The 26652-nt window shown below is 39.6% G+C and overlaps 1 protein-coding gene across 2 annotated transcripts in view; it reads left to right on the top strand.

The window, feature by feature from the left end:
* Positions 1–26278, top strand: part of GPM6A (glycoprotein M6A) — a 344803-nt gene extending 318525 nt beyond the window's left edge. For both annotated transcript variants that reach the window (XM_073341667.1, XM_073341666.1), the window contains exons 4-7: positions 7998–8151; positions 9982–10058; positions 11047–11112; positions 24128–26278. In XM_073341667.1, the coding sequence (XP_073197768.1) occupies positions 7998–8151; positions 9982–10058; positions 11047–11112; positions 24128–24280 (450 nt within the window). In that variant the 3' untranslated portion in view covers positions 24281–26278. The remainder of the gene's footprint in view (positions 1–7997; positions 8152–9981; positions 10059–11046; positions 11113–24127) is intronic.
* The last annotated feature ends 374 nt before the right edge of the window (positions 26279–26652 follow it).

The raw sequence follows: 26652 nt of genomic DNA, 5'->3' as shown, positions 1-26652 counted from the left end.
ATCCAGACACCAATGAGTAGCCAATGCAGCTCTTGAAACACTGGGGTCATGTGCTCCCAAAGAGATACCCTGCTCAGTAAGTATGCCCTTCAGTTCTGCTTTAGCTTCAGTCTCTGAATGATTTTAATGGCTGTAGGCCCATGTACAGCACATCTTGAGGTAACAAAAGCATTGATAACAGTTGCAAGGTCCACATCACAACCTCTTAAACACACACAGATTGTAAAAAAGTTGATTGAATCACTGCTGTAATATGATTGTGAAACATATTAACTAATGGCAGTCTAAGTTGTGAACACTATTAACTTAATGGCAGATGTACTCCCTCAATCGAAGGGATGGATGTTACTTCCGCCGTCTCCTCCAGCTGCTTCCCCTAACACACCATAATCACCTCAGTCTACTCTGGGTTGAGCTTCAATCACCTTACTTCCATCCGTGCCCCCATCTTGATTAGACAGTGGCAAGGGGTCAGCTTCTCCTGGTGAGTGTGGAGGCCTACACCATCAATCTCTGCATATTTAAGCTTTAGGATTTTTTATAAAAATTAAATTTCTTACCCTTCTAGTTAACATTACAAAAGTGAACAAAATGTAAACTGATACACTGTTGTCTTTGTAAGTCTACGGACAGATTTCTCCACTGGTTCTATAGCTGCTCATGACTCTGCCAGGAAGCAATAGTAAAATTAACAAGGCTTGTATCCCTTTTGATGTTACTATTCAACAGTCCCCTAGTTAGCAGTGCAACTGTCAGGAATCAGTGAAAATCTCATGTTGCTGCTGCAGCAGAGTTAATTATTGGAATTATTTCTGGGTAAGAAAGACCAAGCAATGGAGGCTGGCAGAGAAGCATAATAACAGAGGCCCACTGCCTCTTGGCAGTAGCTAGAGGAGAGGTTGAATAGTAGAGAGAGCCCCTTTTTTGTATCAGCCAGGAGGGTTTGGAGTTGAACAATGGTTCTCAAACTGTGGGTTGGGACACCAAAGTTGCTTGTAACCCCATTTTAATGGGGTTGCCAGGGCTGACTTAGATTTTCTGGGGCCCAGTGCTGGATTCTGAGCCCCACTGCCTGGGGCCAAAGCTGAAGCCTGACCCCACTGCCCGGGGCTGAAGCCAAAGCCTAAGGGCTTCTCCATGTGCAACAGGGCTAAGGTTACAGGCCCCTTGCCTGGGGCTAAAGCCCTTGTGCTTTGGCTTTTCTCCCACTCTCTGCCTGGAGCAGTCGGGCTTGGGCAGGCTCAGGCTTCGGTCTCCCCTCCTGGGATCGTGTAGCAATTTTTGTTGTCAGAAGTTTGAGAACCCCTGGAATAGAAAAAAACAACAGAATGAGACTTCTCTCTTTTAGCATCTAGATAATTCCAGACCTTCTCTGTTTAATATTTAGAATTTCACATTTATTAGACATCTAGTCAGAGCCTGACAAGAAAGATGGAACTTTCATGAAGATTCCAGCTGGAGGTGACAGTAGGGGTTGGGATGTCATCAGAATGTGCCTCCTGAATACGGGAACAGGGGACCGCTATCCTTATATTGTATGGATATCTATTAGTAGCTTTAGTTCTCCGAGTAGTAGTTGTCTGGTAATTTTTTCAAGACCTGATCCTGTAGAACTTAGGACAACGCTGCATCATGGACCATCTTACTTATGAACATAAAATGCAATGGAACGAAAGGTTTAAGGAAACTTTAGTATATTAAGTTCAGCTTCTTGCAACGATAAATGTGATAACTTAGAGGAGCTATTTTCACTACTAACAAAATATATAGTGTGCTAAAGGAGCAAATGTGGTGTTTTTTAAGGTTTAGTACTGCTATTTAATAAATCATTTCTTCCTTTGACTTGTCAGGTAGCTGAACACTATTTCAAAGGAGTACCATCCCTTTTAAATCTGAGCAGATTGCATTTTGAATTTAATTCTGGCAGTGAACAGGCTTTTCAAGAAGTGTTTCTGGAAAGATGTCTAGAAGGTAGAGAGAAGACTTTATAAGAGAAAATTCACTAATAAATATTTTGGTTACTAACCTGTAGGCTTCACACAAGTATATCCTGTAATTTCTAAATTCCACTCCATTTTAGAAAAAAACATGTTCCTATTTTATGTGTTACCTGATCATTGTTTTAGGCTGTGCTTAGACACAGCTGGTCTTGTATTACCCAAGCCAATGCAATTTGATTCTTATGGTTACCACCTTGCTGAAACCACCATGAAGGACAATTGCCCATTGATAACGGTTTTAACAGGGCTACAGATCTGTGGTATGTCCAAAGACCTTCATAGACTTTGGCATTGTAGACACTATTGCATGTAATCTGAAAAATGTCCTTGCTCTTTCACTGGCTTCTTAGTTCTGCAATGTTAATTAGAGCATGTAGTGGACAAGTAGTCCTTCAGTTGAAAGTGCTCAGTCAACAAAGAAGAAAAATAAAAGCAGAAGTTCTTTTTTGGTCTTAGAGTAAATACAGTTTTAAAGACTTAGCCTTGTCTTCACTTGTGCCTGTGTTAACACATGCACACATAGCAGAAAGATTCCTAAACTTCCATATGCAGAAAGAGCACAGGAATACAGGCCAGTGTATAAAAATTGAGCATTATAGTTCTAAAATATAATTAATATGAAAGATGTGGTCCGACCCATTAAATTATAGTACATTTAACTACACATATTGAGGTATTAGCATATAAATAACTTTGCTTTACACTTTTTAAGAACACTTTCTTTCCCATTTTTGAATCCCCAGAAAGGGACTCTTAAACAGGACCAAAGCACACATTGCTATTTCTTGCAAGAGTAGAAAACCTCAACAGGGGAGATTTTTTTACTCCTAAAGTGAAAGTTTAAAATAAGCTTTAAATTGAAAAGCTATTCTAAAAAGGGCACAAACATGCATAGAATATTCTTTGTCACTTCTTGCTCCTACTTTAAAAAATAGAAATAAAACTCTTTAGCTTGATGATAAATTAAGAACATCTTTTGCTTTTTAGTCTGGAATTCAAAGCTCTTAAGTGCCACTATGCTGCCAAGTAATTACTTGTAAATGAATTCCTGGAGTTGGACCAGATGCTGTCACATCATATGGTGTAGTGTGACGGGGGGAAATAGAACCCAGAGACTGAGCAGAGATAGAAACTAAATAATAGTGTGGAGAAAAAAAACACTTAATTGTGCTCAACATTTTCTTTGTAATAGATGCCTTCCTTTCAAGTCACACTATGTAAAGCAGTTCACACATGCCATAGTCTTTGATAAAGGATCATAGGGGATGCAGACCACACTATACTTATCTATCATCTATGTGTTTTGATTTAGTTCCCTCTAGCATGTCAATATTTGGTGAGGAGAGAGAAAGCATAGATCACTGGCAGTAATAATCCATTTCCACAATGTCTCTGTGCTTAAGTCAGAGAAATTATTCTCACTTTTCCATCCCAACCTGCTGTCATTTTTTAATTCTCTGGGACAAATTCAGAGGCGATGCCGTACAAATTGGTATGTCCACCTTACTGGATATTATTAAGTGTTATTGTCAGACACTGAAGAAGGTTGTAGAAGGAAAGTAACCAATAGGCAGGTGAGGTTGTAGAAGGAAAGTAACTAATAGGCAGGTGCAAAGAAGATGCAAGATAGGGCAAGCCACAGCGTACTTTATCTTTCATCTTCTTGCTCTTGATAACTGTTTTTACTGCTACAATCCCAGCTTTCCACCTCAGCATACTGCTTGCATTCACAGTTTACACTGCCATTTACATCACCTCTAAGTATGGCTTTCTATTTGTTTGCATAACCAGGAACTTGGACTTACAGTAAGCCTTTGAAAAGGCTCTCGCCAAAGGCTCTTAAGCAAAGTAAGCAGTCATGGGATAAGAAGGAAGATCCTCTCATGGATCAGTAACTGGTTAAAACACAGGAAATAAAGAGTAGGAATAAAAGGTCAGTTTTCAGAATGGAGAGAGGTAAGTGGTGGTGTCCCCCAGGGATCTGCACTGGGACTGGTGCTGTTCAATATATTCATAAATTATCTGGGAAAAGGGGTAAACAGTGAGATGGCAAAATTTGCAGACAATACAAAATTGCTGAAGATAATTAAGTCCAAAGGTGACTGCAAAGAGTTACAAAGGGATCTTACAAAACTAAGTGACTGGACAACAAAATGGCAAATGAAATTAGGGGTTGATAAATACAAAGTAATGCACATTGGAGAACATAATCCCCAACTATATATACAAAATGGTGGGATCTAAATTAGCTGTTACCACTCAAGAAAGAGCTCTTGGAGTTGTGAAAAAATCCACTCAATGTGTAGCAGCGGTCAAAAAAGCTAACAATGTTTGGAACCATTATGAAAGGGATGGATAGGAAGACAGAAAATATTGTAATGCTACTACAGGTCCAAAACACATTTTTTGCAAGAGTAGAAAACTTCAACAGGGGAGATATTTTTTACTCCTGAAGTGAAATTTTAAAATAAGCTTTAAATTGAAAAGCTATTCTAAAAAGGGCACAAACACACACATAAAACTCTTTAGCAATAAAACTCTTTAGCTTGATAATAAATTAAGAACATCTTTTGCTTTTTAGTCTGAAATTCAAAACTCTTAAGTGCTGCTATGGTGCCAAGTAATTACTTGTAAATGAATATGCTCAGACCTTGAATACTGTGCAGTTCTGGTCATCCTATCTCAAAAAAGATATATTAGAATTGGAAAGGGTACAGAGAAGGACAACAAAAATGAAGAGGGATATGGAACAGCTTCCATGTGAGGAGAGATTAAAAGAACTGGGACTGTTCAGCTTGGAAGAGAGACCACTAAGGGGCGATATGATAGAATTTTATAAAATAATGAATGAGAAAGTGGATAGGGAAGTGTTATTTACTCCTTCATATAACACAAGAACCAGGGGTCACCCAATGAAATTAATAGGCAGAAGGTTTAAAGCAAACAAAATAAAGTACTTCTTCACACAACACACAATCAACCTGTGGAACTCATTGCCAGGGTATGATGTGAAGGGCAAAAGTATAATGGAATTCAAAAATAATTAGGTAAGTTCATGGAGGATAGGTCCATCAATGGCTATTAGCCAACATGGTCAGAGATGCAACCCGCTGCTCTGGGTGGCCCTACCCTCTAATTGCCAGACTGGGAGTGGATAACAGGGGATGGATGATTCAATGATTACCTGTTCTGTTCATTTCCTCTGAAGCACCTGACATTGGCCACTGCTGAAAGACAGGATACTGAGCTAGATGGGCCATTGGCCTGACCCAGGAAGGCCATTCTTATGAACTGTGGGGGGAAAGTCTGTCTTACTTCACTTTTTACCCTTATAGGGATACCATCTTTTCAAGGTTCTGGAGTTGTTCTTGATTCTTCATTATCTCTTGGTCTTCCATCAGTTCATTTAACAGAGGAACAGACTCTACTAATGGTGGGCAGGGTTTGTCTATGGTGTAAATTGGTGCATACTGCTACTCAGGGGTGAAAGTAATATTAAATTCTTATTGGCACAGGGGTCAGCTCTGGACCCTGGCAGGGGTGGGGCCTCGGGCGGAAGGGGTGGGATTGCAGACCCCCCCCAGCCAGCCCATCCATGCTGCCTGGCCCATGCCGCCCAGGGCTCCAGCGGTGATTTAAAAGGGTCCAGGGTTCTGGCCGCTGCTGTTGTAGTGGCAGCAGTGCCTGGGAGCTCTGGGCCCTTTTAAATCACCAGCCTAAGGGCAGCTTCCCCTTTTGTGCCCACCCCCTTCCCCGTTGGTGGCCCGGTGGGGCAAAAGGGGCAATGACTTTAAAGCGCTGCTGCAGCACTTTAATATCATTGCCCCTTTTGCTTCACCTGTTGGCGGCCCTGCCGGTAGGGTCCCACTTTCACCCCTCCTGCTACTTAACTCTACGTCTAGCCATGTTTAGCTTTCTTTTATTGTAGTGACATAGACAGGAACATAGCCACAGTGATATACAGTCCACATACTGGATATTTATAATTGGGCTTTTTAAACTTATGCAAGAGAACTTTCTTTACAGGAACCAGAAAATGTTGGGGTTTTTTTCCTCGTTTGTTGGGCAGATCATCCAGCATTACTTATATTAGTTCCTTACTGTTAGATTCAATGTTTGATATGCATTGTAGGGATTCAGGCCTTAGGCTGTCATTGGGACTGTCGTGAGGTGCAGCCCTCATCGCCAGACTGGCACCTCTTCCTGGTCATGTGAGGGACTAGCTCTAGGCTGACTGCCCTATCCACAATCTGCACACCAGCAATCTATCTTTGTTCCCGCCTACAGCTCCTCTCTCAGTTCCTAGAACTGTAGCATCCTCTTTGCGACTCAGCCCTCTGGTTAGGTCACCATCCGTGTTTTCCCCCTTCTGGGTGGGGATTATTTCTGTTCAACTGTCGAACCACTTTCCTAGTGGTGGGAACCCCGACCCACCCACTACTCCGGGCCTCAGCCCAGGAACCCTGTAACTAGCAGCCTCCTGCTGCTCCTCTGTAACCTCCGTCAATGCTGCTATATTTTCTTGGGCCGCTTCCCCATGGCGCCAATACCTTCTTCACCCTCATCTCAGGGGACTCAGCTGCTCAGTCCCAGCAGCCAGCCAGGAGCTCCCACTTGCTTCCCTGGTCCTTGCTGCTCTGTCCAAGGAGTTTAGTTCTCTCAATCCTCCAGGGATGCAGTCCTTACTCCCTGGGCTCCCAGCAGCAGCTGCTCTCTACTTTGCCCTGCAGCTCCCTTTTATCTGAGCATGCTGGGCCCTGATTGGTTGCTCCCTGAAATGCCTCCCTGATTGGCTGTGCTTTCCGCAGCCCCTCTGGGCCTCTTGGAGTACTCACTTCCATTGCTACGTCTGGGGCAGGGCATGGCTAACCCCTTTTATGCCTGTCTGGGAGAGGCACCCCATCACAGGGACTGTGGAATTATTTGAGAAACATACTAAAAAAATGTAGTTCTTCAATATGGAGCAGCACTGCAAAATCTCGATCAATGTCCATTTCAAATGTGGGTGTTTGGCTCCAGTGTTCAGGCTCAGTGATTGTTTTTAGCAGTTTGGCATATTTTTCTGGTCTTTACACAGTTTGTTCAGTACAAAATAAGAAAAGAGCAACCATTAATGGAATACTGTACTAGTTGTCTCCGATAGTCAGCACTGTGACACTGAAGCATATTCACTGCCTCTAGATGTTACATGGGTTTTGGATCTGAAGTCAAATGGAGTTCAGCGGTTGCTATAAATACACAGCTAGAATTTTAAATTGCTCTACTCTAGAAACGAGAGGTTAAAATAATAGCACTCGGAGAATACATAGCTGCAACATAGTTTATAAAACACGATTCAGTGCTTTGCCTAGTGACGGAGGTACATTTTCCAGTTTGTTTATAATGGGAAAGCCCTTTGTATTAGTGTCAGGCTTGCAAATACGTGAGAGAGGTGCCTCATTGCGTCTGATCCAGTACACATTGAAGTCAATGAGATGCTTTGCTTGCAATGGCAAGTGATTCATTTTAACTATGGTCTAAATCATGGCTTGAGCTCACGAAGTAGCATAGAGCCATACGTGGGCACAAGGACCTCCCTTGCATTCCTCCATCAGTTATTTGCACTACAGCCATTATATCCTCTCCTGGGTAGGGGGAGAGGGGGAGCAGAGAGTTGGTTCCACACCATCCCTATGGTGCCCAGTGAGATAGTTAAACCGGCACATCATGTGATGTACATTGGATCAGGTATAGACCCAGGAGCACTGGGGAGGGAGATTGTGACTCTGGGCTGTTCCAGAGGCAGCACAATAGTGCACTGCCCCTTACTCTGGGCAGATCACAAACTGCCCGTCTATTAAACACTAGGAAAGTAATGGAACTTCCAAACAACAGGAAAAAAAAACTGAGAATGCTGCATGCATGTTGGGTATGGTTCTGTATTTGAGTTGGTTTCAGAGTTTTTTAAATGTTCTACTGGTTTTGTTTCTCTCTCTTTCTCCTTTGTATTTCATATAGTTTATTATGCTGACGTACGTCTTCATGCTGGCCTGGCTAGGGGTCACAGCTTTCACCTCTCTGCCTGTTTACATGTACTTCAATCTGTGGACCATTTGCCGAAATACCACTTTAGTGGAAGGGGCTAATCTCTGCTTGGACCTTCGTCAGTTTGGTAGGTGAATGATGGATGCTTAATGTGAATTGAGACTTCAAAGCCAGTTAACAAAGCAGCCTTTTAGAAATATTTGTTGGGAATGTTGTCTGCAAACCCTTGATGCTTCCAAAATTTTTGCCTAACACCTTACAGGTTGGTACAGAATAAGTATTTAAATTGGTAAACAAACCAACAAAAAAGTGAGTCTATATTCTATCATTTCAATGGTGTGCAGATTTAAGGCACATCAGTTAAATTCATAGACATCACTAAAATTGGAGTTATTGCAAACACTACTGAAAATAGAGAAATCAAACAAAAAGACTGAGAGAAATTAAAAATATGAACTGGAAATAAGAATATGACTGAGAGTCAACCAGGAAAAATGAAAATTGCTACATACATGGGAAACAATCTGAAACCCAGGAGGTGTAGGAGGTAGGGTACTGGAAAGCAGTAAAAAAGACTTACTGTAGGGTCAGCAGTAGACAGAAATTTAGCAATGAGCTTGCAGTGCAATACAGCATAAAAATGTAGTATTGATCTGTATACACAAAGGTACCACATATTAGGTTGGAAACTTCTACTACCCTGGTGATAATGGCTGTAGTGAGTCTGCAGCTGGAAAACTGCTCCCAATTCTGGTCAGCTTAGAAAGATGGCAACAAAGTGGAGCGTGTTCACAGATATGTTAAAGGAGATGAGGGACAAAAGTCATAAGGAGGAGTTAAGACTGAAATAAGGAAGAAGGCAGTGCTGAAGGGGGAAATGATAAACATCTCCTATTGTTAGAATGGTTAGATCACAAGGAGGGATAGGCATAGCTTTAAACCGAGTACATTCTTGCACCATTTCCCTGTCATGTCTCAGGATCCACCCTCTGACTGGGAGGAGGCAGGGGCATGGCTCCTGTGCTTTGCAAAGAGAATGTCTGTCTGTACTCCGCCTGCCATAGTCTTTGCTTAGTCAATTCTAAGCCTCTTCCTGTAGCTTTTTTGTCTATCTGATAGCTTAGCAATAGAGGAAGAAAGAGTGCCTCAGTATCATACAGTCAACAGGCCTATGTCCTGATCTGGAAGAAGTGGATTTGATGATTTGATGAATTGTTCTTTTCTATTTCTGACTTCTATGATGCAATAACAGCTAGTCTTCTTACTTTGTTCCCCAGAAGATAAGTGATCTGAGAGCCATTTAAAGGTCAATGCTTATCTCTGGAAATGCTGTGTGGGGCTTTTGTTTTGCTAAAGTTTGCATCTGTATTTTATTTATATAATCTTTACAGTTTCCATCTGGTTTGCAAGTCCTGCAAAAAACCCACCGATCCCCTACAGGGAAGACAACATTACTACTTCCCACAGTAACACAGTAGTTTTCAACAAGCTAATCTATGTTTTAGTATCTTGTCACGTGCCAAAGTGAACAGTGCAGCTGCATTCATTATCAACAGATGATTAAGCATACCTCTGGGTAACATACTTTTATAGCCTCTAACAGACGCTTTGCACCAGGCAAGCAAATTTGGATCCTAGTATGTGCACTGGCTGAAAGTTGTTTTCTAATATTTGAATACCCTGTTGGTTGGAATTAATAAAATCCAAAGTGAAAATATAAAAGATGGATTGAGGAATGATTCTGTGTGTTGCTTCCATTCATACTGTTACCAAAAGGGTAACATGTCAGCTTTATGACAATGAGAGAGACCAATTGAAGACCTAAGAGTTGTGTCAAATATGAGCCACAGTTGCTTTGTTCTACCTAACATCCAAGAATTTGGATTCCTCAGCTCCTTTGAAGAAAACTACTGAATGCTTTGAATACTAAATCTAGTGAATATTTTATGTGTTTCAGGAATTGTAACTATTGGAGAGGAAAAGAAGATTTGCACCATGTCTGAAAATTTCCTGAGGATGTGTGAATCTACTGAGGTGAGTAAATGGGCTAAGTTTGAGTTTTTTTGCCAAATCCATAATCGTCATTTTAGTAGGAAGTAACTGGCATATATGGTTTTCTCCAACACTTACCTCCTTAATTGTAGACAAAGTGATAGAATGAAGGCACAAGGGAAAAAATACAGTCCTTTTCCTTTCCCCTAGAAAACATCCCCCATCAACATAGTTTCTTCAACTATTATTTTTGTAATTACATTTTGATTTTTTGGTTTAAAAAAAACAAGATTCCATTAAACCTGTAACTTTTAATTTTAGATTTTACTGAGGGTTAATGCATCGGCTACATAGTGAGAAGAAATTATGAAAAACATTATTGTCCTTATATTTGGGAAAAAAGACAGTACAGGGAGTTGGAAGAAATTATGGTTATACTGTAACAGAACAGTAATGTTGTTAAACTCATTGGACCATTTTTTCCCACTGGTGTAGGAGTCTATAACTCCCATGACTTTGATGGAGCTACACACTTTGTATTTTTTTCCATAAAGAAAGACTATATATTTTAGTTCCGATTATTATTTTTCTTAATTTAGATCAAAGAAAACAACGTTAACATACAAAAGTAATATCTCCATAAATGAACCCACTGGCTAAAATCCTGGCCCTTCTGAAGTCAATGGGAGTTTTGTCGTTGGCTTTCATGGGCCAGGCTTTCACCCCAGTGCATGTAAATCTCCTTGGTTACAGACTGCAGCAACTTTGAAAACAAAATGGCTGGAGTTTCTGCACCCACACTGAGCTCTTAGACATTTTCAAGTGCAGTACCCTGAAAATAAAAGCACTGTAGTTTCATCTCTACGTACACCATGCCAGCAGTGAATTTGGTCAAAAATATTACTGAATCGTTAACTTCTGCAGAACAATGGCAGGGGGAAAGTAGTCGTTTGCGCTGTCAGATGCTGGCTTTTTGGTTTCTATGCAGAGTTACTACTATGAAATTTGTTTTCTTTGTCCCCCTTTACAGCTAAACATGACATTCCATTTGTTCATTGTGGCACTTGCTGGAGCTGGAGCAGCAGTCATTGCTATGGTAAGCTACTGGAGACACTGCCCCTGAACATACAGCCATATCTAAATCACTGACATATCCTGTTTATACATTACTGTCAGCAGTAGAATTAGTAGCTGAAAAATACATTCGATTACTACTAGACAAAATAAGGCATATGAATTTAAAGGGATACTGTTAACTGTTTTTTTTAATTACTAATTTAAAATGCTATTTTATGTTAAATCCTCCTTTAAACAGCCTATCCTGATTTGTTAATATTAAAATTCCTGTAAGTATCTGTTCCTCTGCTATGTTTAGAAGGGTCTTTTGGGCAAACTGCAGGGCAATCCCACCAAACTTTTTCCTCCTCGTACCCTCCTCTGTGTGCACATGCCTGCCTACTGTATCTTCATGTTCATTTTCAGCTGTGCTGCTGATGTTAAAATGACGAACATCCTTTTGCAGAGATTGAGGAAGAGGTTGAGCTCTTAGATTTTATCCAGGAGGAAATGTTGCCATTTTTGCCAATGAACATTGTTTATTGCTATGAACATGGTAGCATTTTCAAAAAATATAACACTAGATTGGCCAAAATTATGCATCTGTTGTGACTATTTAAATTGTAAAGTCTTTGGATTGGGGACTGTTTGTTACTCTGTGTCTGTACAGTGTTAAGCACCATTCGCGGCTGGCCCCTACGTACCACTGTAAAAAATATGATTTAGAATTAGGTTTGGGAGAATTCAATTTTTATCTTTTTAGAATTTCGATGGATAATATCAATGTTTATTTTTAAGCATTTTTAAAGATATTTATTCATTTAAAAGTTCACAGTTGGAGAACGTATGAGGGAGCAGAGAAAGTGGCTAGGCCAGACAATAATTATTTAATGACAGTAGAGACTGAGATTCAAAAAGTTAAAGCTTTATAACTGTTAAATCACAAACTGTCAACATCACAGTCAAAGTATACATGTAAAGTAAATTGCCTTAAATCAAACTCTAAGGTAAAGTAAGAGAAATGCTGCTTGAAAATTTATTAATCTGTAAATTTTCATTATTATCTATGGAAATATTTTTTGTCAGTGTGTGCGTGAGATCGACATTTACTGATAAAAATCTAATCCTTCCAAGCCTATTAATAATAATGCTTTTTGGGGGATTATTTTTTCACCTATGAAAACTGTTTCACTTACACCAAACAAGCCACAAAACTACTGTTCATCGTTACAAATTGAAGATGTAGTTTTTTAAAATGTTTTACTATCTGCTACACCTTTATACTGGGCAAAGAGAGAAAGCTGGGCATGGTCAAGCGGACTGAACTAGTAGCCCTGTTGCACAAATCAGCTTCTGTGCCTCAGTTTCTACATCTACAATACAGCTACCTCTGCTACTGTGACAGAGTAGCAAGAAGATGAATTAATGTCTAAAAATTATATTTAATTGCTTCAAGATGAAAAGTACTGTGTAAGTAGAATGATCTGTACTTTATATTACATTAATTGATTAACTCTCAGCTCTTCCAAAAGCAGATTTTTCTTCATCAAGAAGAAATACTAATGCTATAACATTTTAAAGAGAAAATTATGTTTCCACTGCATGGCTGATCTAAGCTATATTCTCTTGTGATGGGAAATTCATGAAAGGATCATTGGTTCAAATAAGCATTTAAAAGTTCAACTAACAAACACTTAGCACTTGTGTATCACTTAATATTTTTCAAAGCACTGTTAACTAATTCATCCTTACAACACACCTGAGAAGTAGTATTCCGTGGCTGCACAGTGATTTTGTGGTAGAGAAGGTTTTGAATTTAGGAGTTTTTGGCTCAGCCTTTATACTCAGTTCCTTAGAGACAATGCTGCTTTATCCAAACCACCAATTTTGCCCTATTGGTGATCCTCATTCAGACTCCCCTGCTTGCATAAAACAAGCTTCAAATCTCCACATGTTCTGTAGTGGCAGGAGCCAGAGTGAAGGCTATTTTACCTTCGGCCCCATAGTACATATCTTTATGTAAAAGGGCAGATGTCCAATAGGCATGCAATATAGACTGAGGAATAAATAAAAAGGAAGGCACAGAGCGACTCCAAACCTAGGAATGACAGGGCATCAGTGGTGTCTTTTAGAGAGGCTGTGAGGCCCCACACAGCAAAATAGTCTCAGTGGTAGTTGGGGATGTATCTGACTCTGAAATAAAGTTCAGGTTATGTCTGGGGAGTGGATGCCTTCTCAGTCCTTCTCTTGCCCAAACCAATTTAACCATCTCTGATAATAGCCCCTCTATGCTAATATGTCAATCACACAGAACACATACCACTTCTGAATTAGTTACTCTCGTCAAGTATGACTGCTTCTAATGTTTCTTTAAAAACTGCTTTTCTGAGTAAGACAGTTTAGGCAGGTTGCCGTTTTGGTAATCCCCTAAATTATAACCACAGCTTGAGCACAGTCCATTTACAATTTACACACTGAGACAGCAGCACAGCAGATTGCACAGAATTTATAAGGGAGTGTATCTCCCATTTTTTCTTGTGTAGTTTGCTCAGCAGCAAAATGATTATTTACACTTACACTAATAATTCCATTGTTAGGCTCCAGAGTAAACATCTAATTGAAATGTATTAGGAAAGCTCACAATTTTCTTAGAGTTATTCTCAGGCTGTTGACAGATTCAAGACAATATAATTACATCAGTTTATACTTGGCTCACACTTTGAAGGTTTTCTTCACAGACATAAAGGATTTAACTAGGGTTGTTGGTTATTTAACATGAAAGATTAGATGCTGGAGCACAAGACAGTCACTATCAGGAAAAAGTAGCAGCTCAGTGAGCTGCTGCAGACAAACCCTATTGGAACCCAAAGTGACAGCAGGTATTTCCAGAAAGATTTGATTCAGCTTGGGGAAAAAAGAATTAGCTAAGTATTCTTCCCTCACCACTTTGCCAAAGAAGTATTATTTTATCTATGGCCAATAATTTCAAGTTAAATTTGTGGACAGAGCACTCTAATTAACTGGAGAAAGCTTTAATATATTCAATAGAGAAAATCATGTATTTTCTGACATTTGATTCATGAACTAAGTAGCTATTTAAAGCAAGTGAACGCATTGTTTGCTTCTGTCCTAGAATTTTTAATTTTGCTAAAGTAATTATAGTAAGAAAAGATGGAAATAATTTTTAAGAGCTAGGCAATATGACAAAGAAGGTGAGGGAAGGGGAGCATTTCTGATGACAAATTATTTTAAGAGAAGATGAGAGTATTTAAACTGTTTAGATATTTCTGCAAAGACCGATAGAGGTTTCCAGGTGCCAGTAAAAGAGATGATAGGCTAAATTATCAGTAACTTAAGTGGGTCCTCTAAAGGGGGGGAGGTATAGGGTGTCGAGAGCCCCTCCCCTAAAATGCAATGGGCAGAAAGGAACGATAATAGGTTGCCAGTACTCCAGAGGTGATAAGGGAAGGGGGCTAGTGTGGACCACAGTTCTTCACAGCCCATTGGGGTGTGTTGTGGTAGTGTGGGTGTTTGGTTTATTCCATACCCTACGTACGCTGGCATGTGTAGCTACTGTCACTTTTAAGCACCCATATAGCCCAAAAATACTGGGACATTATCATGGCTTTTTCACTCCAGGACCCCTGCTCAGCAGATTCTTCCTCTGCCACTTCTAGCATTGCTTGGCTAAGAGAGCCCATTTGCATTTATTCTTGTCTGCCATTCCATGTTCATGCTTACTTTGTAGTCATTGAGCTAATTTTGGGTTTTTTTTAAATTACTCAGTAAATTGTACCATGAACCATTATTTCCATAGACATCAGTGCATGCAATCATGGCAGTTGTAGAGAGAGGTATTCGTTGCATCATATTAGTTATAGATAATGCACTTTTGGACCACTATTGCGTGCAGCTGTTCAGATAGAAAATGAAGACTACCAAAAGCTAAGCACACGGTAAAATTCTGGCTGCAGATAGGCACATACGGCTTCAATGGGAACTGCATGCATGTATCCGAGGACAGAATTTGGTCTATACATTGAAGGTAGTACAGAAGCTTTGAAGTGACACCAAATGACAAATTCTGCTCTCAGATACATACACTCATGCCACTGCATTATTATGTGTTTTGTTCATGAAGCATAGGTTTCCATTGCATGGTTGCTCCTGGGTGTAAATGAGGGAGTGAGCTCTTTTTCCCTGTCCTTCAGGCAGGTGGTGTTACAGGAAGTTTTGCATCTAACTTCTAAGCTCTGTGCTGGCAGAATCCCAAGTTGTTTCCTGCCTCATGTTGAAGGAGCAGATGGTCTCCTGCTTGAATTTAAGGCACCATCCTGAGTTCTTTTCAGCCTTCCTTCAAGCTTGTTTATACAGTGGTTGAGTCCAAACCAACAGGGTGTAAAGTCTAGTGTGCACTACCATGTTGCACACTAACTGCCCATCCTATTTCAGACAGTACCACATTAACACGCACTAGGGACCCTTTTGGTGCATGCCAGTAGGGTCCACTTGGGCCAGTTAGCGTGCAACATGCTAGTGTGCACTAGAATTTACACCACACTGGTGTGGACTAAAGCAGTTTGTAGTCAAATTCTCAATCTTCCGTGTGGAAAAGTAGAAAAAGAGGTCAGCCAGCAACAAGAAGCTTCACCCTGGATGCAACCCCATTATCCAGCCCACTGTTGTGGACCCTAGATGCACACGGAAAGGTGGTTGTGGTGAGGAAATCCTTGCAATCTCAAGGAATAAATCTCTCGGTTCCTAGTCCTGATTGTTCATGCAGTATTGGACTTCAAACTTGTCACTTAGTCCAGGACTGAGTATTGGCTTTCCTGATCTTAAGTCCCATGTATTTTGGGGTTAAACTATTATTCTAAATATGTGCTAGCAAAGCCAAAACAACAGAAACAGACCTTTTGGTCCTAATTTTGCCCTCAAGTCACTCACGTGGCTTCCCTTGACTTCACTGGACCTCTGATGCATGTGTCCAAAAGGCAACGTTTGGCCCTCAGGCATTGAGCAGTAACTGCAGATTTTGAAGTATTGGAAAATTAAACTAATTTATGTTTTTTCCAAAAAACTGATGGCAAATTCCATCTTGGATGCCGTTTTCTGGGGAAATACGAATTTTAGGAACTGTTTTAGCTGAAAATATTTAATCTCCCTCCTGAATTGGGAAAATGAATCTGAAAGGACATATTTTATTTATTTGCAGTGGTAACTTTTTTAAATACCAAAGAGTCCATCTTAGCAACATGCCATGTAGAATGATCTGTGACTAGGGCTGTCAAGCAATTAAAAAAATTAATTGTGATTAATCACACTGTTAAACAATAATGGAATACCATTTATTTAAATATTTTTGGATGTTTTCTACATTTTCAAATATATTGATTTCAATTACAACACAGAATACAAAGTGTACAGTGCTCATTTTGTATTTATTTTTGATTACAACCCAATACAAGTACTGTTGTGCAATCTATCATGAAAGTTGAACTTACAAATGTAGAATTATGTACAAAAATAACTGCATTCAAAAATAAAACAATATAAAACTTTAGAACCTACAAGTCCACTCAGTCCTACTTCAACCAATCACTCAAACAAGTTTGGTTACAATTTACAGGCGATAATGCTGCCCATGTCTTGTTTACAATGTCACCTGAAAGTGAGAACAGGTTTTCACATGGCACTGTTGTAGCTGGCATCGCAAGATATTTACGTGCCAGATGCACTAACGATTCATATGTCCCTTCATGCTTCAACCACTATTCCAGAGGAGATGAATCCATGCTGATGATGGGTTCCGCTCAATAACTATCCAAAGTAGAGAGGACAAATGCATGTTCATTTTCGTCAGATACCACCAGCAGAAGGTTGATTTTCTTTTTTGGTGGTTTGGGTTCTGTAGTTTCCGCATCGGAATGTTACTCTTTTAAGACATCTGAAAGCATTCTCCACACTTCATCCCTCTCAGATTTTGGAAGGCACTTCAGATTCTTAAACCTTGGGTCGAGTGCTGTATCTATCTTTGGAAATCTCACATTGGTACCTGCTTTGCATGTTGTCAAATCTGCTGTGAAAGTGTTCTTAAAATGAACATGTGCTGGGTCGTCATCCGAGACTCCTATAACATGAAATTCTTCCTCAAGGAGTTCAGTCACAAATTTATTCAATGCATTATATTTTTTAATGAGCATCATCATCATGGAAGCATGTCCTCTGGAATGGTGGCCAAAGCATGAAGGGGCATATGAATGTTTAGCATATCTGGCATGTAAATACCTTGCAATGCTGGCTACAAAAATGCCATGCGAACACCTGTTCTCACTTTCAGGTGACATTGTAAATAAAAAGCAGCCAGCAGTATGTCCCGTAAATGTAAACAAACTTGTTTGTCTTAGTGATTGGCTGAACAAGAAGTAGGACTGAGTGGACTTGTAGAATATAAAGTTTTACATTGTTTTGTTTTTGAGTGCAGTTATGTAACACAAAAATTACATTTGTAAGTTACACTTTCACAATAGAGATTGCACTACAGTACTTGTATGAGGTGAATTGAAAAATAGTATTTCTTTTGTTTATCATTTTTACAGTGCAAATATTTATAATAAAAACAATAATATAAAGTGAGCACTGTACACTTTGTATTCTGTGTTGTAATAGAAATCAATATATTTGAAAATGTAAAAAAAATCCAAAATATTTAATAAATTTCAATTTGTATTCTATTGTTTAACAGTACGATTAATCATGATTAATTTTTTAATCACAGTTAATATTTTTGAGTTAATCACATGAGTTAACTGCAATTAATCAACAGCCCTATTTGTGATGCATTATTTTTTAGGCACAGTCCTTCAACCTGCACACTGTCAGCCTCAAAGGTAGGGCTCATTGTCTTGACTTGCAGGGACAAAAAGGGCTGGTTCCCTTTAAGGACAGTTTTTTCTCCTTCACCAGAATGATATCTTCATGATATGGGAGTGGGAGGTTAAAGAACCTCCCTCTCCCAAATCATGAAGATGCAGGATGAAGATGCAGGAGCTCTGAGGAAGACGGTTGGTTCCTGTGCAACAGAGGGGAGGCTATATAAGCCTTTTCCCCTATGGTCCGGGTACCACTGCCTGTTGGACAAGCAGCTCCCACCTCTGAGTTTACCAGAGGATTGGGTTGTTTCGTTTTTCTGTGAGAATCATGCTAGTCACCCTTTTTGGGCTGAGAAGGAATTTCCCCCTCACTGCCAGATTGGCCAGGGTGTCTGTGGTGGTGTTGGGATTTTTTGCCCTACTCACAGCAGCCCAGTGACCTAATGGATAGGACAGGAGATTAGATTCAAATTGTTGCACTTGATAGCTGTCCAGCACACATACTCATTCCATAGGGGGTCTGGTTCCCTGACAAACTGGAATTGGAAATAGACTATGGGGAAGGAATCCCCTAAAGAAGCTGGGGAACGTGCTTGGAGCTTCTAATGGAGCTGTACAGCAAGGAGACATCTCTTTCCCCCTAGCCCTAACCTTCATATGTGGTGGGGTGGGGATAGCACCAGACTGAGACCCCGAAGAGGGTTGCCATCAACCCTTCACCTCTCTCTAACAAGAAAGAAAGATAATCTGCTCTATAAAAGTTAGTGCAGGGTAGTTCCCAGATGATTGAATAAAGATGCAGTCTAGTTAAAACACATCCCTTTTGCCTTGGCTGTTTTCCTGCCTGTATGAAACAACAACAGATCTTTCCCATTAATGAATTCAGACTTTTTAACAAGATCATTGATATTCAAACACCAGTCCTTTGCAAAGCTGCAGATTGATAAAACTATTTTAAAATTCAATGATTTAATAATTCTGAAGCCAGAATATACATATTTGACTACAACAATAAAGTTTGTTGTGTTCATCGCCAGTCGTTTAAGAATTATATTTAAGATTTTTTTCCATCTATAATCCCAGGGACTTCTGAGAAGCTTAAATTACTTTTTAAGAACATGTGTAATCACAACAGTCATGTACTGTATTCTATTAACACCGGTGAATATAGGGATATCTGCAAGAGCCAAATTACTTCACAGGTGCAGATCTATTTCGGCCTCACTAGCCTTCCTGAAAAGGAATGCGATTTTTATTTTAGTGTCTTTACACAGTTTTCAGAGTTAGTCTTATTACAAAAGAAAAGAGTTGTTCATGAGTGCTAACCCCATCCATTCCCAAATGCTGAAATATAGAAGAATCTAAATTTTTGTCAAGGAAATACTTTTTTTAAGAAACACATTCTGCTGTAAACTTATTTTGTAGAGCAAGATCATTTGACTCTAGGACCGTTTCTTCCCACTAGCTACCCTACCTTTTGAGTTCAAAGTTGTGTATTAAGGATACGATTGCTTGTGTTTACAAATTAATTACCTGCTCATTCACCCATATGCAGTTCCATGTTCCAGCTTGAAAAATGAATGGGTCTGTTGGCAAGTTATTATATAGAAGTACCTGTATACTTTTAATTGATTTGTCATATTTTTTTGTCTTCTAAGGACAGTAGTAACAGACAGGAGTAAGAAACAGCCACACTTATCTGTAGTTAGGCACCATCCTGAACCTTTAAACTGCTGTTCTTAGAACTTTCCCATCAGTACGTGAATGAGTAGTAAGCAAAGGCTCCACAAATAATAATATAAACAATAAATATTAAATTTATGGAAGGAAGTTTCCAAGTAGAAAGAACATTAAATGTTCATATATAAATAAAAACACAAATTGATATTTCTCTCAACTTTGAGGGGGGGTGGTTAAGTTAGAATCTTGCAGTATGATATCTGCAGAGAAGCAGAATTACAAAATATATAATTCCTCTTCTCTGAAGATGCAAGCTGAACAGGATTCTTCCTCCTGGAGAGGAAGTGGCTTGAGATATTGCTATAAGAAGGTGTAAACAATAATGCTACAACAGGACCAATAGCAACAAGAAAGAAAAGTGGTGGGTTTTTTTTAATGTTATGTGCGGTGAGTAGATTGGCTCCCAAAAAACAGCTTTACATGATGGGAAGCTTATAGGATGCATTCAGGGGGTAGAAAATTTTCAAAATGTTGGCTAACTCAAATAAGGGACATCCAAAATAAATTCTAGGGGGCAGAAGAGTTTGGACTCCCCTACTTTGGACACAAGTACTGAAAGACTGAATCAGACTATCTCCCTAAAGACCAAATGAAAGCAATAGGGCTTCAAAAGAGTATGGAGTGAGGACGATGTGCTGCCTGGCATAATTCTGAAACTGAAATATCCCTGAGGCAGGCAATGGAAACTGCCCTGCTTCAGATTGAATGAACCTTGACATGGTCCTTTAGCTTTAGGTCAGCCAAATCGTAGAAGTGTGAAATGCAATTAGACAGCCACTGAGACATGGCTTCTCTAAGGAACTTTTAACAGTAAGAATGGGGACAAGGGCCTGGGATGGCATAGAGAGTGCACTTTTTAAAGTTTGTGAACGATACCAAGCTGGGAGGGGTTTCAAGTGCTTTGGAGGATAGGATTAAAATTCAAAATGATCTGAACAAACTGGAGAAATGGTCTGAAGTAAATAGGGTGAAATTCAACAAGGACAAATGCAAACTACTCCACTTAGGAAGGAACAATCAGCTGCACACATACAAAAGGGGAAATGACTATCTAGGAAGGAGTATTGTAGAAAGGGGTCTGGAGGTCATAGTGGATCACAAGCTAAATATGAGTGAACAGTGTAACGCTATTGCAAAAAAAGCAAACATCATTCTGGGATGTATAAGCAGGAGTGTTGTAAGCAAGACATGAGAAGTAATTCTTCCACTCTACTCCACACTGATTAGACCTCAACTGAAGTATTGTGTCCAGTTCTGGGGGCCACATTTCAGGAAAGATGTGGACAAATTGGTGAAAGTCCAGAGAAGAATAACAAAAATGATTAAAGGTCTAGAAAACATGACCTATGAGGGAAGACTGAAAAAATTGGGTTTTTGTTTAGTCTGAAGAAAAGAAGACTGAGAGGGGACATGATAATTTTTATGTACATAAAAGATTGTTACAAGGAGGAGGGAGAAATGCGCATGTAGTCTTGGGAAGAATATTGGCAGTGTAATGGACTCATTAAAAAGGAACTCCAACATCACATTGGAGCAGAATCTTGCAAAAATATAAACCATCCCTTTATTATTTTAAAACTTAGTATCTTGAGGATCAGTCATTAGATCCAGAATTTTATTTAGTTCTACAAGCTTAAGTCATTGCCACTAGAAAATACCTTCCTTTTAATAAACTCGATCTCCAAAGGAAATTTCATTGGGTTTGTCAGGACTGTGGTACTATGATTTTTTTTAATGGGGTGGGTGGGGAGGCTTCTGGAGTGTCAGACCCATGTTTTACTTAATTGCTTGGGCTGTAATAGAGTGATTAATGTTACCAAACCTTTGTCTCTTCTGAGCTTTGCCAGGAGTTTTACTATTAGAGGTGAATGAGGCTTATTGTTCAGTTGGGTGGCAGAGATCCATCACAAGCGTTCCCTATTTGATCCAACATTCCCTGATCCAGAGACCATTCATGAATACCTAGCATAGATCAACTCAGACTGACTGTGAGCATGATCTCCTTCCATACCAGTTAAATGATTATCAGAAATTGTGGGACTATATATTTGCTGTTTTTGGAGAGACGGAGGTTCCCTGAGTGCGAAGCCCTGTTTAGCGTGCCCTCAACCCAATTGGATGTCTCAGCTAGGATTTGATAGGGTGAGTTTGGAAGTTGATTCTAATTGGAGATTTTCCTTTCATTCAGGTAAAGAATTCCAGTCTGTTCAGGCAGTCCACAATTGCCATCAAACAGGTTGTGAATAAATGTGGTGCTGATGCCAGCCCAAACAGGACATCATAAAATTGATAGTACTGTACCCACTATGAATCTGAGATACTTCCAAAGAACTGGAAGTATCCTTGTGCACCTGTAAGCCTTTGCAAGACCCAGAGCTGTTCCCAGATTGAGCATCTTTAATTTTTATTTGACCAGATACTGATTCAGGTCCCTGATATCCAGGATGCTCTAGCATCTTTTTGATTACAAGGAAATAACTGGAGTAAACCCTATTTTCTTGGACGGACTAGATTTTCTGCAGCATATTGTCCAGATAAGACGGCATTGAAGAGCATTCTCAGGGAGGCAGGGCAATCTGGAAAGTATGGTAACGAACCTTCTAGTTCAGTACTCTGTATTACCCTTCAGTTCATCCAGCCAGCAGAGGGCTCCATAATGCTAAGAGTGCAGGAAAAGGAATTAATATTCTGAGGTCAGACGGAACCAGGCTCGGGAGAGCCAGAGGCTGCGTGGAGCAGCTGGCTGGAGGCAGAAGACTGAAGGGAAGGCTAAGCAGCTTGAGAAGGGCCTGAGAGCAGGCCAGGAAGCAGCCCATTGCTAGCAGGGAGTCAGCAGTAGCTGCAACAGCAGGGTGCCTGGGAGTGGCCATCTGTCAAGTCCCCATTGTGGGCAGCCTGCCTACTATTTAGAGCCAGAGTCAGATGTCAGGAATGAGAATCATAGGTTAATTCAGGGTCAGGAACCAAGAGTCAGAAACTGGGTATCAGAGCCAGGAAATAAAGCCAGGGTCAGGAACCAGCATTCAGGAGCAGTAAGAGGAAGCAGAGCCTGTAGCAGCAGCTAGCTGAGGTTCCACCTAATTGCACAGACACATTTCCTGTATCGTCCCCAGAAGTCAGGAATGTCCTCTCAATCAGGCCCTCTGTGGGTAGCACATCCTATGATAAGTGGGCCACTGAGGCTCATGACCTGCTGAGTGTGTCCGCTTCACAGTTGTTGGTGGTGACTTGGAGGTGGATGCTGCAGACCCAGGTTCTAGAGCTGCAGTGACTTACACTAGCAAACAGGATAACCAAGCAGACTAGACAATGAGACGTATGGGTGATGGATGAAAAGACTGAACTCTGGCAGTGGGATCTGCAGGCCAATGTGTGATCGTCTCTGGGAGAGGTGTGGCCTGGAGAGAATATTGCTGGCACCCACCTTCATATCTTGTACTGAACTGCCCCAGCTGGCTTAGACACTGCTCTTTGGTTTGTTTACTGTAACCATTAAAGCAGTTGCAACTAGGCTATTCTGGCAGCCCAAATGTCAGTGTTTTGGAGAACTCATGTTCAGCACCCATATATTCCAGGCAATGTAGATGTCATCAGAGATCCTGGCAGATTACTAAGAGTGGCTGGCTAGACTCTTTTCTTGTGCTTTTTCAGAGGGAACACAGATAAGTTAAAATTCTTTGGCTTCTATTGTTGCTGATGAGGCCAGGTGCACTCTATGGGGCTGTGGAGAGCTACTGTGTGCTCTTGAAGCTATTAGTTAGCATGAAAGTCTGCTTTATAGATGAGCCTTTCTTTTTCCTCCTTTGTAGGAGAGGGTAAAGGATAGGACAGAGACCCCAAGAGAATTCAGGATGGCTATGTCGCCTTGCCTTCTGTAAAGATGCCTCCGCTAGTTTCCCAGGTTCTGTGCATTAGGGCAGTTCCTCAAGTATTTCTGGCCTTTCTAAGAAGCCTAGAGCCAAGCAGATATATGGGCCTCTACTTCAGAGTACACAGTTTCTCTTGCATCAAAAACCACCGACACCTTATGTTGAACCAGATCCATGGTCTTATTGTAATAGTGAAGTAGGGCTGCTGGAGGGGCTCTTTTGTCACACACACTCTCCTTGCTGCTAGCAAAAAAGGGGAAAGAGGGCATGTCTGGGACACCCCTGTGCCATGCTGATCCTATGCTATGTTTTTGACTTTATGGCCATTGCAGCCAAATATAAGTAAGAGCAGCCCATAGGCTGCTCTGTCACAGTGTAGAGGGAACACACCATGCACAGAATAGCCCCAAGATCAATGAAGTGCAAAGGTGAGCTTTACACCGCTTTTGCACACCACTCCCTGACTTGCTCTGCATTTTGATCCCATCCAAAAATCTTGTTCTTAATTTTTCAACTTTGAATATATTCTGTTTCTATGCAATTAGTTACTAACTCCCTATCTCCTCTCTTACAGGTTCATTATCTCATGGTTCTGTCTGCTAACTGGGCCTATGTGAAAGATGCTTGCAGAATGCAAAAGTATGAGGATATTAAGTCAAAGGAGGAACAAGAGCTTCATGACATTCATTCTACCCGCTCTAAAGAGCGGCTCAATGCATACACATAAGAGAAACCTTGTCTTACTTTCTAACATTTGAATGCTTTGTTGTTTAACTAAAGGCCATCTAACCATTTTAAAAACAAAAAGAAAGTGCTTCTCACAAAAGATAGTTAGGGTGACTTGTAAATCTCCCGGATACAATTTTTGGTTGTCTAGCACTTGGTTTCCTAATTAGTTAATAGTTTGTGTGACCATTCTCTGCTGCAAAGCTCCTAAACAGCCTTTCTTGAATCCTCTTAAGGAAATTAGTTCTGTTCGATCGAGGATACTAACTATTGTCAAATACGGAGATGTGTTTGATTTTTTTAATCACTTTGTATGTGTTATGCATAACACCTTTTGCATTGTTTCTTATATGGTTTTGAAAAAAATAGCTTTTTATACTTTTTAGTTTTAATTTCAGTAACTACTTTAACTACAGGTATACGTCAAAGGGACCATTGCACATTATGTACAATATCTAGAGAAAACACACTGATGAGTTTCCTTCATATTTGGAAGTCTTGCCAGATGGCCCAGTGGCCATCTTGATTGAGGGTCCTAAGAACATTTTAAACAATCAAAGGTGCAATTTCTAAATTTGTAATAGTAGGTAAAAAAAAAAAAAGTGCTTCTTATCTTTGTTAACATTGTATTATTCTTGATGTTCTTAAAGAATATTCTCTTTCAAAGTTTTATTGGTGAGTATTCCTGTTTATATTGTGAGCATGCAGACCGTGGTGCTAATAATGCATGGCCTCTTGCCTGTTTAAAGGGTGTTGTACCACGGTTACCTTTAAAGAGTTACAGTATATAGACAAATGTTAACTAAATCATATAGCTATGCGTAGGTTTGTGCAGAATGATCTCTTTGTAATTCAACAATGGTTATGCTGAATTGGAGCTGTTCATGTGCTGATGTGAGCAATTACTGCTTAGCTACATTTATGAAAGTGATATATCAAAAATACAGCAACCTTACAAGTCAGAAGTCTTTTTACCTGCTTTAAAAATTTTAATGGATTGCACCTGTCTGAACTATATACATATATTGTATGTGATATATTCAAGAAGGCTTCCATAAATGCAATAGCTTGGCTTGCAGCTTTCCTAGACATACTGGTTTACCTGTATTATGTGAAAGTGAGATAAAAGGCCACTTCAGAGCTTATTGTATGAAAGTGTAGAAATATAGCTGAACCTTTATTTTGAGTAAGAAAATGTTAACAGAAAGGTAAGTCGTTAAGTTGAAGGAAGTACCTGTGTAAAAAAAACCCTACAAAAATCAGTATTATTGGACCAAATTTGGTGTTTGTTTTTGCTTTTTTTTTTTTGCCTATTTCTAATGCTACAAGAATGCTGTAAATTGTCTTTTAAAGTGATGTATCCTGACAAGACATTTTTGTCAGCGTTAAAAATCCTAGATAGTTTTGTGCACTTATTGGACCATTGTGAATTCTCTCTCGGTGTAAGTGCATTTCTAATAAAAGTTCTTGAGTAAAACTCTTCTTTGTACTATTACTAGTCATGCATCATGAGTAATTTTTAACTATTCTTGTAGTAAGTAGAAGGTAATACTATAGTTATTTGTGGCATGATTATGCATTAAGTAGTATTAGTTGATTGATTTGGGGTTTTTTTTTTTGGGTTTCTGTTTCTTTGTTTTTGTTTTTTTACACTTAGACTGTCTTACGAGGTCAACAGTTTTCTGGTATGTGCAGTACCGGTTCTGCAAAAAGTATTATGAACCTCTTTTGGATTCTATATTGTAGTGTTTCAGTTTTGTGTCTTAAACAGTTTGTGATGATTTTTAAAACTATGTCTTTTAAACTCATGTAATGATGTTGATGCTTTTGGCTTTTCTCTGGTATTAGAGTTTGTATTTTCACAAAGAATGCTTTGTAGCAGGCATTACAATTAATCTGTTTTGTACATAAATGTGCCAACAGCTTGATGGTGGCGTTTTTGAAATGTAGAACAAAGTGCTTGCAAAAATGTAATAAATACACTTGTGTACTTTGTGTACTTATTAGTAGTCCTTGATGTGTGTTTTTTTTCTTTTGTATGTACAGTATGAATCTAGAGATGGAAGAGACTGGTTAGTAGTCCTGGCTGCAAAATGATTTTCTCATCTTGCAAATATTTTTAAGAGTTCAACATTTTCCCCTTCTTGAATTGGGATGAAAAATTGAAATTGTGACAATATTTGTGAACTGAAAACTCCAGGTTTTTTTGTTGCAGGTCAATCGGAATGCACTGATCATTTCAAAAAGTTTCATTTGAACGTCAGCCTTTTTTCTATAACTTTTTTCAGTCTAATTAGCTTACATTTCAAAAGGAAAAGCCAGAAAACAAGATTTTTTTAATTTAAAAAATGTCAAAATTAAAGGTTTTGGCAA

This window comes from Lepidochelys kempii, chromosome 4, assembly GCF_965140265.1.
Source record: "Lepidochelys kempii isolate rLepKem1 chromosome 4, rLepKem1.hap2, whole genome shotgun sequence".
Lineage (NCBI taxonomy): Eukaryota > Metazoa > Chordata > Testudines > Cheloniidae > Lepidochelys > Lepidochelys kempii.
The sequence above is the reverse complement of the archived record's forward strand: the minus strand, read 5'-3'. Positions and strand labels throughout refer to the sequence as shown.